Genomic DNA, 15,796 nt, shown 5'->3' on the forward strand with positions numbered 1-15,796 from the left:
ACCTCTTAAAACTATTTATTTCAGTACTTTACCTACCTTCATTTTCTACTTTCACTTAATATGGCTTTGAAAGGTCTTGGGAATCGCCATTTCTAAATGCAATGGAGTAGACATTGACTGCGTCACTTATATTTCTAACGGAGTAACAGCGCCGGCTGACTATACATTGACTGCCTCTGCGATATCAACATGACTTGTTATATGTATTTTAAGTATTGTATACATTACGTTAAGATACTCTTCCTCTTCTTTCGCCTTCGCCATGTCACGCTCCCACATCAAAAAGTGATCGTTCAATTGCTTCATATATTCGCGATGCAGATCCATTCTTTCCTTATGCTGAAGTGTTTGAAACGCGAGGACGTAAGTAAATACGTTTACTACAACATACGACACAGGAATGAAAAATCCAATGCCGACTTGACTGGTCGTTTCAGAAATGTGGATTGACTCGTGACACGTAGCAAAATTTACGAGTCAATTCCAAGTCATCAAGTAACTCGAGTACATGATTTCGACACGCTGATATCACATGTGTAAGCAATCGGTCATTCAACGATTGCGCACTCTGATTTTACTGAGCCTTCGATGGTATGTTCCAAATGAATTGACCGCAGACGATCTGATTATACCTTACGTTGTCGTAGACTAGCATCTATCTATCTATAGCAGTGTATTTCTGTTCCGTATAATGCACAGCGTTTAACTTGACGAAACTCTTGTATGATTTACATCGAACTGATATAATTTACACATTTATGTGATTCATCAACAATTGGTGCGGGCTCAAATGTTATTATGCGGATGTGTACGGGGATTCTGTATTGCACCATATCAATTTGTTTCAATTATTGGAGGTTTCATATTCTATCATCTATCTGGCTGAAAGTTATACCGACGTACTTCAGCAGTTCTACGTAAATTTGATCCATAAAACGCCCAATTGAACGCATAATTACCTAGATTATTAAAATATTCTTGACTCGATTTACAATTAATAGCGACTCAATCTGTACTTCAATCATCTTGCAAAATGCAATTACTTGAATCACGTCTCGTACTTCGAAAATGAGACATGACTTTGTGACTTGGCTCGACGTGACTTGACTCGAGTCAAGATGTGCAAAGACTCGATATGCCATCCTACAACTCGTTAACACCAGTTATACGTGAAAGGTAAGAAGACAAAATTCGTTAAATTACGGCAATACAATTAAGCGAAATTTGGTAATATAATAGGGGGAAAAGTCGCAAGCCTTTTAAAGGAAAACCAAACAATCAAAAATCAAGTTGGTGGTTTTTAGCAGGACATAGCCTTACAGAAACTTCTATAGAACCACGTAGCAGTGTTGGGATGACTCGAGTCATGACTTGATTCGAGTTGGACTCGAGTCATCTTTTTCGTATGACTTGACTTGACTCGAGTCACTTTGCTAAAATGACTTGACTTGACTTGACTCGGCTTATCCGAAATGTGGATTGACTCGCTACTCGGAGCAAAATTCACGAGTCAATTTCTAGTCATCAAATAATCGGTGTAGATAAAAATCACTGTATCTTGCAAATATTTGGATTGTCTGCGAAACGTTGGTGTAATGCGTGAGAGCGACCAATGATCGTGCGTTTTACTGAGCCTCCATTGTTCTCTCGCAAATAAATTGACCGCAAACGAAGTGATCGAAGGTTACAGCTTGAGTTGTCGTAAACTATACTAGTTAAGTAAAGTAATTTAATAGCAAAATGTCTATTTCTGTTCCTGTTGTTACCTAGCGAAACCTCTTGTTTTATTGAAATTGTTGAAATTGCATAAAGTTTATAATAGTCCTCAACCATTGGCGCAGGCTGGAATTGTATCACATCAATTTGTAACTGGGTAACCTATTGCCTCTTATCAATTCGTTTCTCTATTCGCTATTTTGGCTGGTAACTATAAACTGAGGCTATGCAATTACTTACGTAGTATAGCAGTTCTATGTATATGTGAACGATACAGCGCCTTCTTGCGTGGATATTTAACTGTATATTCGTTCATCGGTTCAAAATCAATGACCACTCAATCTGTATTTCAGACAGCTAGCGAAATGCAATTCTTCGAAAAGGCAACTTGACTTGAATTGTGACTTGACTCGTGACTTGACTTGACTTGACTCGAGTCACCTTCGAAGGTCGATTGACTTAACTTGACTCGAGTCAAAATGTGCAATGAATCGAAATGACTCGCGACTCGAAGGTATAGTGACTTGATCCCAACACTGCCACGTAGGCCTATATAGCACGTGTGGTGTGAAAAAAGGAAGCATGCAGCGACTTTACCTTTCGATTGACGTTTCCAATAGCAAAACTTGTTTTAAAATGGAACGGACCCCAAGCTACAAAGGCTGAAATACAGTGCATTGCACAGTGAGCTTACTTGATTTGCCATAACGTTTTCCACTTTCGAGTTGCAATTACTGGCCGATTTCGCGGTCAGCGTCTCCAATCGTCTGCGTTTCGCGTTCATGTTTTTGTTGACATTACTTTGAAAGGTTCGTAACATGCTGCTCACCTCATTTCTAAATAGCATTTCTTAATAAAATGACTTATAGCGAATCAATGGAATCGGGGGACGGGGGTCACACGAAAGTTTGTCTCTGACGACCGGCTTTACCTCAGCTCCATCTAATTTCATACCCCGACTCATGACCTTGCCACTTGGATGTTACCACAGGTGGTGAGTAACGAAGTACTTCTACTTTTCTCGAACACTCACGTTGTCATCGACTACTTGCACTACGCACTTGAGTGGATGCTTTCAGACTCTCTACTCGATGGCTTTTGTATCAACGCTACTCACTTTTATCACTTTGAGAAGGTATTTTTGGATTGGCCTGCCTCACTTGTCAGAGTGAAATGGTCATAACTAGAGCCCGACCGATTATCGGCTCGCCGATAATATCGAGTCGATATCACACTTGGAAAGAAATATCGGTATCGGCCATTGGAGGTGAAAAATATCGGCCATTTTCGTGACGTCACAGCGTAGTAGTAGGGAGTCATGGAGGACGTGACATATCCACTACATATCAGTAAATTATAAAAATGAATGTTCAAGCAGCATTTATAGGTCAATATGTGAAAAATATAAGTTCTCCGATACGCCCCGGTGATTTCAGCGGGAATCCCCTGCGATGACCGAATACCGGAGAGCAGACCATCGAGTCGATGAATTTAGTTGTTTGCAAAATACTTCAACCTAAGAACGTCCTTTAAGCTGACCATCGTGATGACGGAGAAAAGCGAGGTGTGGAAGTATTTTACTGCAGATAGTGCTGGTGGTGTTATATGCGATCTGTGCAAGAAGCCTATAAGCCAAGGCTCTGGACTAACAAAGCGTAAAAATACCAGTAATCTATGGAGTCACCTGAGGGGACACCATGGTGAGGAATACAAGGGCATAGAGTGTAAGAAAATCAAACCAAAGAAACGCCCAGCAGAGCCAACAATTCGTAGGGATATTTTTGATTCTATGAGAATATGGGCCAATTCGGACAAAAGAGCGAAAAAGATGGATCAATTGATTGTAGAAATGCTGGCAACTGACAACCTTCCTTTTTCAACTACTGAGAAGCCAGGATTTATCAGGGTTATGGCAGCAGCTGAACCACGCTATAATATGAAATCAGAGAAATATTATAGAACTCAAGGTCTTCAAGATGTTTACAGCAGAGTTGAAAAGAAGATAAGGGAGCTACTCAGTTCAACCAAGTCGAGCAAGCTGTCCTTCACAACCGATTCCTGGTCAAACTCCACCGAAGCCCTTATCAGCGTAACTGCTCATTTTATAGATGAAAAATGGGAAAGAAAACAGGTTATTCTCAATGTGAGAGCGATGGAGGGTTCACACACAGGACAGTACATTGCAAACTGCTTTATCTCAATGTTGCAATATTGGGAGATTGAAAGTGAGCGAGTCTTCCTGGTTTTGAGAGACAGTGGAGCTAACATGGTCAAGGGGATGGGTCTAGCAGACGTGAACAATTTGAGTTGTTTTGCTCATTCACTTCAGTTGGTTGTTAACGATGTGCTGAAGGCTCCAGGTGTACTGAAGGAGTTGTTGGCAAAGTTCAGAAGCATAGCAACCCATTCCCGTCATTCTGTGTTAGCCAAGCAGAGACTATCAGGCATTCAGAAGTTACTAGGGATGGATGAGCATTCTATTCTACAGTCCGTTCCAACCAGATGGAATTCAGATTTGCTAATGTTGGAAAGAATGCTTGAGCAGAGACGTGCTTTGGCCTTGTATGCTAGCGAACATGGATGTATAGTATGTCCCACCAATGACGAGTGGGGTATCGCTGAACAGTTGGTTGGGTTGCTGAAGCCATTTGATCAAATTACCAAGGACATCAGCCACGCAAGTGCGAGTCTGTCTGTTGTCATACCAAGTGTGAATGTTCTCAAAATGCTGCTGCAATCACCTGAGGTAAATACCCTGTATTCTGGAATTTCTTCTGTCAGGGCCGCACTGCTGTCAAGGCTTACTGCAAGGTTTTCACACATAACCGATTATAAATTTATTGTACTTGCCTGCTTTCTCGATCCACGGTACAAGATAGACTATTCGATAGTTTGGGAAAAAACAGATGCAGGGATTGGATTGCGGAAGAAGGAAAGGAAGTTCTTCAAGCGTCGCCACAAATTGATACGCCCGTACCTCCAGAGGAAGCAATGGGACTTTTACAGAAAGCGACTGCATTTGACCATATATTCAACACTCTGCTCTCTAATAATGACACTGCTCATTCAAACGAAATGTCCGAGGTAGATCAGTATTTGCTGGAACCATTGAAGGAGAGAAGAGAAACAGATCCCCTGCAGTGGTGGAACCAGAATAAAGAAAGACTTCCAATTCTTGCTACGTTGGCGAAAAAATATCTTGCTGTGCCACCTACTACAGTACCGAGTGAGAGACTTTTCAGTACTATAGGCCTCATTTATGAAGACCACAGAAGCTCCCTCCTGGGAGAAAATGCCTAGAAATTATGTTTCATGAACTACAATTTGCGACTTCTAGACTGGGACTATTGATATATTTTTATTGCCCCACATCATTCATTTTATGTTCAAGCATAGCGTTGGCTGTAAAGCATTTGAAATACACGCCGTGAGTTGTTGGATATGCGCTTTGAGCTAGATTCCATATCTTTTGAATATCGGCTTAATATATCGAGGTTATCGGTGAAGGTGCTAGATATCGGCTTTATCGGTATCGGCTAAAAAATCCAATATCGGTCGGGCTCTAGTCATAACTAGCGCAAATTTTAGTTGCAGACAAATCTGTGGGAAGCTGCACTTATTTTTCACAAAAGTTGCACTAAAAAGTTGCATTTATGGACAAGTTCCTTGAAATTATTAGGGTATGAGATACTCGAATCGATCCGTATTAAAGGCACTTTAGCAAAACTCAGTGTTGGCGACTTCAATAAAATCAATATCCTGAAAAATTAATTCAGTGAAAATATAATTTTCGGCGGTCTAGCCAGAATGTACGTCAGATCAAAGAGGACCTCAAATTTAAACGACAGTGAAGTATTCAAGCTATCTATTTACATATAGTGCCAAATATTTCCGGTAAAAAGTTAGTTGCATGAAAAATCTAAAAAGTTACAATAAGTTTTTTAAAGAAACAGATAAAAGCCGCAAAAAGTTGCAATATAAGATTCCTCGAAACAGCTTAAAACATCATACCACATAACTTCTGAATATTTTGGAAGCTGTCCGAAGATGTAAAAAAAGTTGCAAAAACTTGCCCTAGTTATAACAACCACAGGAAATAGTCCATCCCATGTGTCGCGGTAACTGAATACATTTTCAATAATTTCACATATTTGTAGCGTCAGTTGTGGTTCCATGTTAGTCGCGACGATGAATCGTTCATCTACCAAAGTAGTCTACCTTCAATGGATTGCTAAATGTAAGCGAAGTCTCGACTTCCTGTTTGAAACTATTTACTTGAGCACTTAACGCATTATATTCTCTACTTCTATATACTTGAACTAATTTTGGCATATCTTTGGAATCCCCACTTCTACTTGTGATTGCGTAGAAAGTTACGGTATTATACTCCTACCTGTACTCAAATCTGGTCTAACAAATCACCGCTGCTAATGAAGTAGAAGAAGAAGTAACGCTGTAAATTTCTACTCAATTTAAAGTAGAAGTATCAAGTTTTAAGACATGGCAAAACTACTTCAAGTATAGAAGTTGATAATGAAGATCTAAAAGTAGATTTCGCTGAAGGGTCACATGCTTTTAGCAGTTATCAAATACACATACAACGGTAGTGCTTTTCACCTATGAAGATCATGGGCGCTAATACGACGCATCAGGAATGTTCAGTTGGTATTCTAGGCCTGGTTTTGCCTAAAAACTGAAAACAATTAAGTATAACTAGAAGTAGTTTAAAATATAGGTACTCCGAAAAAGTGGAAGCTCATCGTTGGACCACCTTTGCTGTAGGCGACACTAACGTTAGAACCACACGAACGACCCACAGTATATCGAAAGCCTTGCGGATTTCAGTTCAAGTCTGAATTAGATGCCCTCGACCTACCCTATAATGCAATCCGTCGACTCATCTTCACACTCTTCCGGGTCGCTCCCATCGTCACTACGTTCTCTCTTGAGGCTGCAAGACTTCGCGTCGCTCTCTACAGGAAACGTCAATTGCTATAAACACTGCATACGTAGCACGAAACCGTTCATGGTATCGAATAAGCGGCGAAGTGAGCGCTGCGCGTGGGCAATGGCAACGTAATACCGGTAGGGTCCTGGTTTATATCAGATTTTTTCGATGATTTTAATTTTACCAATTTCATTTTTTTAATTATTTTGGTTTTTTTCTAATTTTCGAGCGAGAAGCGTGAATGTAGTTTATTATCGGACAATCATGTGCATTTTATACAAACCGCAGATAGCATCTCGTCACCGACACCGGTATAGTTCATCTACTTGACAGACAGACGGGAGAAGAGCAAAGATCGATATTCAATCAATATGTTAGCGTTTTGCTGTGGATACTAGTTAGTTTTCTGCGACATGCTGCTGCTATTTCCGAGGCACTGGTGGGATATAATGAACAGATAGTGGTGGGATACCGCTAATAAAGCGCTATCCGGAATCTCTATCGAATTCGAAAGATGCCCTCATCTCTGATCCAGTTTGCTGGCAGTAACCACTCCATTGATCCAGATGAAGATGCACCTATTATGGATGGTCCCGATTTGACTCAACATGTTTCCTCGCTACTAGACAGATCATTAATGATTCTGGCGACCTATCATTATCACATAGGTTGAACGTTTTCAGCTTTCATTACCACATAGGTTGAACATTTTCAGCTATCTGGATGATGATTCACAGCCCCACGTTATTAAAGTTTAAGCTTTATCCTTCCTCACTTTGATTGACGGGGTTCGTTCATTCATCCCATTTTCTTTTGTTCGTGTTGTTATTATGAGTAAAAAGAAAATCCAAAAAATAATGATTTCAAATATTTATTCGATTTCAATCGAGGGCGAAATGATTTTTACCAGAACCCTAAATACCGGTAAAATTTGTGATAATTCAATCATAATTAATCAGATTCGCCCCCACACAAGTCATACTGTGACATATGCCTGGTGACTTGCATTTCCAGTGCCTGGAAATTGCTCCAAATAGAGTCCAGAGTTACTTAACCTGAGATGCATTAACCCTGTATTTCCACCCGTGTATCGGAACTTACAGGTAAACGGCACTTTCAGGTATCAAATTGTGCTTGCAAACCCATCCTGAATGAAATCCAAAATGAACCAAATACGCAAGTTCCTGAGAAGATATATACCAAGGTGCTGTAGTGCGCTCTGTTCACGTGTAGGCCTACCACCACACAACACACTCAGATATATCTTCATTCTTCGTATCTCAAAATATAACACCCCTGCGATATATATGACTCATTTTCACCCATTAGAAGGGTGTGAAAAAATAATTTGATACGTGAAACCTGACTTACTGAAATACACGATTTTCGTTTACAATGTGTAAGTAAATTTATTTTCTATTGGGTAAATCTATGCACTCGGAGAACTAAACGTAATCTCAGCAGTCCAAAGATCAGTGGTTATTCTTCACCTTTTCTGCAGAGCCTATTTTACTGGATTTTCGTGATCTGGCGCACCCCTATTATAGTGGCTGCACTAATAACGATTGGGCAGAAGTCGGGCTGGACCGTTTAAAGTTTACCAGGTTTGTTGTTGTTGTTGAAGAAGAACTGGTATGTATAATTTATACAATAAACTGCAGTACAGGGATATTTTGAATAAATATCCTTTTGGCTAGAGAGCTTCATTTTGAATCTGTTTAAACTAAAATAGGCACTCACACTCTAAAGTGGTTCGGTATTACTATAGTATATCTATACTGAGAAACATTTTGCTGAGAACATCCCCAACTAAGTAGCTAGTGCGCTGAAACTGTTTCAGGGTGGCTGTGCTATCTAAAATTGCGCACACCAGACACGATATCACATTTTACAAAGGTTGTTATGTTCGCTGCGTTCATGAAAACATATTGATCACCGACAATTAATGTATAGCGTCAAGTGCGACGAACATTCAGAGGTTTAATCATTTTGGTCAAAGATAAATATGCTATAAGAGCCTTTGAATATCACTATACCCAGGACCGAAACAGCACTTTGTCAGCCCCCCTCCCAAACGTTGGTCTTGGTCCCCTATAGGGTGATAAACCGGAGCACACATCAGCCTGCAACCTGTTGCTGCTACTTATGTATTGTATATATATATCGAAGTTTTCGGTCAGTATAAGGGCAGTCCTTTTCGGCCAAGGTTTTCCTGCTGCCGATCGTCCTGGCACACTTCTCGGAGTCGCATGTTACATGGCCTTAAACTTCATATGTCTTGGTGCGTCGTGGTGCAGTAATGTCGTGGTTTGGGCGAATTGAGATGCCGGTGTTCTGTTGAATGATGTTTGTGCAGCCATTACTCGCTCAGAGCCATCACTGCTAACTGTGGCGTAGTCAGTGCGTTTTGGGGTCGGAATCTCTCCCATTTCGAACTCGAAACCCCGTTCTTTTGCAATGTCTGATATTTCCGATAAAATAAAAATTAATGTGGTGACTTTAGGTGAATGAAATCCAGTTCCGTACGGTTCCTAACCTTTGATGATTTTGAAGCCACTACGTCACAGATGGGCAACTGTTTTCTGAGAATGACAGGCAGGAAATACGTTGGCGAGCTAAGTAAATAGTTTGCACTATATTCGGTGGTGTATTAATTTGTAAATTGAAAGCAATGAATTACATGGTTAACACAAGCTTCCGGGTGGATGGATGTGTTACTATTAGAGACAATTAGGAATTTAGAGTCAAAGTATAACGTATAATATTTATCCCACGTAATCATTCAAAACAATGGTAAACAAGAAATATTGTTAACTCTTTTTAATCACAACAACGCATAGACACGTCCTTATATTAAGACACTAAATTGTATGGGATGTTACAGCTGGGTCACTATCCCGAGCGGTGCGTAGCTCGGTAAAATCGTCCTGTTGTTTTGTTAATTTCACTGGCAGGTTTTCCGAATTCGTCTTTTCGCAGCCTCAGCCGAATGACTGCGTGGTTATGTCAGAATCCCGATTTAAATTAACCCATGTTATATATCGACTTTGTTATGAATATCGGCTACCCCTGGCACGCGCGACAAAAGTGGCACGCAAGATGATTTTTCATGACAATTTTAATGATTCGATGTGTATTATTAATTTATTATAATCCACTTTCTTGCAGAAAGTGAAACAAAAATTTTCAAAACGGAAAAAAGCTCGAAGGTGAATCCAAATAATTTCGCAAATAAACATGAAGTATAGGGTATTTTGGTACATATATTATTTATCTGCAAAATTTTCTACGAACTTCTCAGTATAGTAGTCCGTATATTTGGCCCGCGAGTCGTAAAATGCCCAGGTCTGCCCTGTACGCTAATCTAGAAGCATTCGGGTAACCCGTAATTTTCAGGGAGTCACACAACAAAAGTCTAACACATGTGTGCATACCGTATGTGTTGTAATCTTTGGGAATACAAGTAAAGCTACTCAGGTAGACTTATACAAATTAACTAACTAACGGTTTGTTGAGTAGTTCTAGTCGTAGTTCTAGTTGCTGATTTTGAAAATTGAGTAGTTGTAGTTGTAGTTTTAGTTGCGCTTCATGAAAACCACGTAGTTTGTACAAGTCTGACGATTAGGCTGATACGTGTTTGAAATGTTGCTGTGTTCTAGGCTTGTTGTGGACAAGGCTTGCGAGCAAACGCCCGTAAACTTGCTGATCTCTCATTATACGTTATATTCAATTTGAAAATACAATGTCGTACAGTAGTTGCGCCTTATACTGTGCTGGATAGTCTGCTTCCCCACAGCATGAAAACGGAACTAGAACTTTTTCTAAAAAAAGGAAGTATTTAAAGATAAATGTTATTTCGTAAGAATTAATATTCATGCAATATACATTTATTAAACCAACGCAGAGCCGCAGCAGAGGCGCGAAAGAGCTGCATGCTGCTGGCGAGCCACATGTTGCCGACCCCTGAAAGCTATACACCGACGAGTTTTAATTCCATGTCCTCTCAAACCAGTGTGATGTTCGATAGTAGAATTTTCAACACGCCGTGCAAGCTGGAGCACGGCCACACAAAGGCACCACGTTACATCATATTCATATCAATATATTATTGTTGAACATACAATCCACCAACCTGTATAAATTTCTCTATAGTTTTTTGCGACCCGAAATTCGTCTTTAAAAATTCAGGACGTCACAAAGAATAGATCAGTGGCCTTAGTTTATAGAGAACATATCTCCACTTGCATATACGCGCATGAGTTTAAGTATACATTCTTCCGTGCTTGAAAAAACTTCATATAACCATTCCGGTTTTCGTGATGCAATAAATTTTCATGCGTATCCGATCAAATCAACGCGGACCTGATATCTGTTATTGCCTCTGAGCAGGTATCGATATGACCACACACGAAAAATACACAAAACTATCTATGATTGAATTATAGCAACGCTAATGTGATCACGTTTTATTAAGGAATTCAATTTCATGTTTATGATTTATGCGTAATGCTTTCTCTCAACTCACGATATCATTGATCAGGCTGCTGCTAGTATACATTTATCATCACACGCGAATACATGTCTCAGATGTGTTTTTGTAGCCTCAGATATTCAGAGATAGTCAGTCTGTGCTAAATCAAATTGCCCATCCATGTCGTAAACTGCTACTGTAATTTCGGCAGACGGTGCATGCAAAATGACAACTAGTACACTTTCTTAAAAGGTAGTAACGTGTCAGCGAGTAACAGGCCTTTAGTGTTGCAATTGAAAGGTGATATTGATTGGTTAAAATCCAACAAAGTTGTCGAAATGCATGTTGATCAAATTTAGAGATATTTTTGATCCTGTGCGTTATCGATAATAAATTTCTGTTGCGTGGTCGTTGTTAGGTCAGGTCGGCAGCGGTACGTATGTAGGCTACTATAATGAATTTTGTCAACATGATACTGTACACACTGTACAGTGTACATGTACAACCTGGCATTGGTTCAAGAATTTCTCCAAGCACTCATTCTATTAGCAATCAAGCGGTATTTTAGTCGACGTGCTATATGCTTTAATTAAGGGACGCGAATTTTGTTTCAGTGCTGTTCATTGGTCCTTGTAGGTTTTGAGTTTTCATCGATTGAAACAAAGTTTGGTTTGCAATGGGTAAGTATTTACTTCACTTTTTAATCCAAGATCGTCGACATTGAAATATAGTTGTACTTGTGACTGTGAGGCTGCGACAATGGGCAGTAGATACTCATATCTCTTCCTTGCGAAGATCATCAGAACCGGAACACAAGTCAAATCCATGCAATATACGATGACATTTTGCAATCACCTAGATACGCAGCCTACTATACCTATGCTTACGACTGTACACCAGAGATGAGCGGATTTGAAATTCCTATGTCTTGATCCAGGGGCGGGCAACTTCTCCAGTCGACGGGCCGGATATAGGAAAATGAAGTACTTGGCGGGCCGGATTCCTAATTCGATACAGTAAGGCCAAAAACAGTTATTAAGGAATTATTAACGTAATATACTTCAATAGCTGTTGAAGTCAATGACATCTATGGTCGATCAAAGTTGTCGACAAGTTCTTTTAACTATGGTGACACGTCAGACGTATAAGCCCGTGGTAAAGACTGCACATGAGCGTCAGTTAGATTGGAACTGCTCATTTTCATGGTCGCAAATGTAGGTAGACCGCCTGAACTGAACAAGTAGTTTCATGGCCACATTATCATGTAAGACCGAAAACTCTCAGCGGGCCGCTTTAAAATCCATTTGCGGGCCTGATCCGTCCCGCGGGCCGTATGTTGCCCGCCCCTGTCCTAATCCAATCCAAATCCGAATCTTCAAATCCTAATTCTAGTCCTAATCATGAAATTTTCTAGATTTCTATTCTAATCCTAATCGCATAATGAGTGCCAAAGTACATGAAGAGCTTTGTCGCCATTCGCCACAGGACATCAATCTCCCCGAAAATGGGTAACTCCAATCCAATCGTAATCCATTACAAAAAAATCTGAAATCCCAATTCAATCCTAATCCAACAAAATTTATTAAATCGGTTTTCGCAGATCCTAATCATAATCCATGCTCATCTCTGCTGTATATAGTGTACACTAACGCTACACATTCAACCTTCAAACGAAACGGTTGGAAGACCCTGACCTGCCCATTGATACACTTTAAAGTGCATTTGTTATTGATATCGTATAAAAGCCGACTGTAAATGTGTTAAATGCGGAAATGCGGTCTGGGAATCACTGCTTTTGAGGATGCAGGGCACTTAGCCAAATTGAATTTATAGATCTTATTCGATGTTACCTGATCAGTTAAATAGCCAACAAACTCTGAACGACAGCAGATGTAATCCGATAACATACTACGTGTATCAACATAGATAAAATAATACACACCTCCATAAACATTGTCTCATAACCCCCGACAAAATATCCTCAACACGGCCCGAACTAAAATATTGTGACGATGCATAGGCCTAATACAAACAGTACCCCGTCAATAAATCCCAATATGAAAAGTGGCAGACCCTAGTGTAGGCGTATAAGAATGGTAACAACCCAACGACTTGGCCGCACCGAAAATATCCCAAAGCGTTCTCAGATCAAATGCTTTCTGCGCTGTTGCCCGACTTTCAACCGGCATCATTTGAAGAGCATAGAGTGGAAACTTTGTCTCATGTCCGCCATTTCTTGGGCTTGCTGTAAATACGAGAGACACTCGTGAACTTGTAGTGTGGAAATACGGATAGATATGTTTTGGCGATGTCACCGATGTCAGCATATAGTTTTGCATGCAACCAAACGTAAAGGTGGTCGGTAACGAGGTACTTCTACTTTTTCGGAGTACTCAAGTAGGTTTTCACTACTTTACTATTTACTCAAGTGGCTGTTTTTAGAGTAATTTCACTTCTGCATGACTGCTTTTTGGCAAAGATACTTACTTTTTAAATTTTGGATGAGAATGCTAACGCATAGACATTTCTGGAGACAGAGAAGAACAAAGTTGCCAGCTTACCGCGTCCTTCATGATTTTGCCTCTCAAGCGGTCCAGTTCCTTTTTCAAATAACTCTTTGCTTTGAGATTCTGTTGGTCATGCATAGCCGCGGTGTCGTCGACGCTGTAAACAACTTCGTGGAATCGGACTACGAAATAGAATTTCGCGCCTTCGAAATGAAGCTCGTTTCTTAGAAATGGGATTCTTACGTATTACGTTTATATACAGGCCTATGCCAGGGTCGTTCTGGACTTAGACTCTATAAATCGATATAGATATCAGATATGAGATTTAGGACTACCAATACTCTTAATCGAATTGATATTGGGTTTCTAAAAGTGTACTTAAATAGGGTTACCATAAGTCCTCTTTTAAGAGGATTTGTCCTCTTTAGTTCATCAAATTGGAAATGTCCTCGGAGGACGGCTAAATGTCCTCTTTTTTTGGAATTTATCCTCTTTTTTTAGGAAAAGTATTGAAATGTTATCAAAAACTCGAGCTCAACGCAGCGAACGTCAGAGTTTGTTAACAAAATCGGGTAGAACGGTGGTCGAGTCGAAGTGATGACTTTTTTTTAGTCAACACCACAGACGTATCGTCAAAAGGCGGTAATTCGAGAGTGGGGTCAGAGTGATGACTTATTTTTTTAGTCAACATAGGTACTATTGGTCGAAAACTTTTAAAATTAGCTAATTTCTTTTACAATTTCAGCTGTCAGTGTTGTAGTGTGCAATTTTTCGGATCTCAAAATATGGTATAGCCCTAACTTGAAGGCCCCGTAAAATCTACTGCACTAAATTTGTAGGGGAATGTCGAATAATCACTAGGGATTGGAACAACGATTAGAGCACTCAAATCCGAGTTGAGTATCGAATGTAATGATTCGAGTCGAATAGTGAGATTCGATTTTTTGAGTAATGAAAATATACGCCTTCACACAAAGATTAATATTAATTCATCGGACATAGCTTCAATACTTCATTTCCACCACTGGAGTCACGGAACATCGGTTAGCCGTATCACAGCATCGAAAAAAACATGTTACAGACGGCTAAGAACATTTACGGAACAATATTTCTATCAAGTTGTGATCGAACCTTTCAATGATCACAAGGGATACGAAATAGTCGTGGTTCTAAATCTAAAATATGCTTGCAAAATCATTAAGTCCCGCTCGGTTTAGGTCGGAAGATGTCGCATACAAGCCATACAGGCGACGTACGTTTTCAAATACTCCTCCTGCATTCCTTTCAACGTCTTTAATCGGTGCATTTGAACAGCCTTGATTTGAGCGAGGAGCTTCCTCTGCTTCTGCAGAATTACCTATGCACAGAGAATTGAATCGCGGTGTATTTTACGTCCACATAAACACAGAGGTGGTCACCCTGGTCAGTGACGAAGTATAGGCTACTTCTACTTTTTCGGAATACGTTTTGACAGCTCGGAGTACAAGTGGCTACTTCCACATTGACTATATTAAACAGTTCTTTCAAAACTACATGCATTTACACGTTGTATTTCGTAAAGTAGAAGATAGTTTTGTGATGAGTTAGCATCACTTGTACAAGTCAAATTGCCATGACAACTTGGCGAAATAGTAGCTACATCACAGTACCTGAACATAATTTCTAGAACTGCGCCTAGGTATAGTGTCATTAAGTCATTCTGCGTCGGTCACGAAATAAGCCAGCCCCGATTAACAGCCATAAATATGCGATCCTAGACGAAATTTACCTCTTAAAACTATTTATTTCAGTACTTTACCTACCTTCATTTTCTACTTTCACTTAATATGGCTTTGAAAGGTCTTGGGAATCGCCATTTCTAAATGCAATGGAGTAGACATTGACTGCGTCACTTATATTTCTAACGGAGTAACAGCGCCGGCTGACTATACATTGACTGCCTCTGCGATATCAACATGACTTGTTATATGTATTTTAAGTATTGTATACATTACGTTAAGATACTCTTCCTCTTCTTTCGCCTTCGCCATGTCACGCTCCCACATCAAAAAGTGATCGTTCAATTGCTTCATATATTCGCGATGCAGATCCATTCTTTCCTTATGCTGAAGTGTTTGAAACGCGAGGACGTAAGTAAATACGTTTACTACAACA

General features: G+C 39.9%; 2 protein-coding genes across 2 annotated transcripts; both read right to left on the reverse strand.

The window, feature by feature from the left end:
• Positions 1-127: 127 nt before the first annotated feature.
• LOC145442681 (synaptonemal complex protein 3-like) lies at positions 128-6,685 on the reverse strand. The gene is made up of 3 exons (XM_080320666.1): positions 6,593-6,685; positions 2,411-2,552; positions 128-339 (listed from the first exon to the last, which is right to left on the reverse strand). Exons 2-3 carry the CDS (start codon positions 2,534-2,536, stop codon positions 160-162), a joined length of 306 nt encoding a protein of 101 aa, XP_080176792.1. The 5' UTR covers positions 2,537-2,552; positions 6,593-6,685; the 3' UTR covers positions 128-159.
• Positions 6,686-13,012: 6,327 nt separating this feature from the next.
• Positions 13,013-15,324, reverse strand: LOC145443765 (synaptonemal complex protein 3-like). Its single transcript, XM_080321720.1, has 3 exons — positions 14,899-15,324; positions 13,697-13,799; positions 13,013-13,380 (listed from the first exon to the last, which is right to left on the reverse strand). Exons 1-3 carry the CDS (start codon positions 14,946-14,948, stop codon positions 13,324-13,326), a joined length of 210 nt encoding a protein of 69 aa, XP_080177846.1. The 5' UTR covers positions 14,949-15,324; the 3' UTR covers positions 13,013-13,323.
• Positions 15,325-15,796: the final 472 nt, after the last annotated feature.

The sequence above is a fragment of the Botryllus schlosseri genome, chromosome 7, assembly GCF_051294905.1.
Source record: "Botryllus schlosseri isolate E-star chromosome 7, Bs_hap1, whole genome shotgun sequence".
In the NCBI taxonomy this organism is placed as follows: Eukaryota; Metazoa; Chordata; class Ascidiacea; order Stolidobranchia; family Styelidae; genus Botryllus; species Botryllus schlosseri.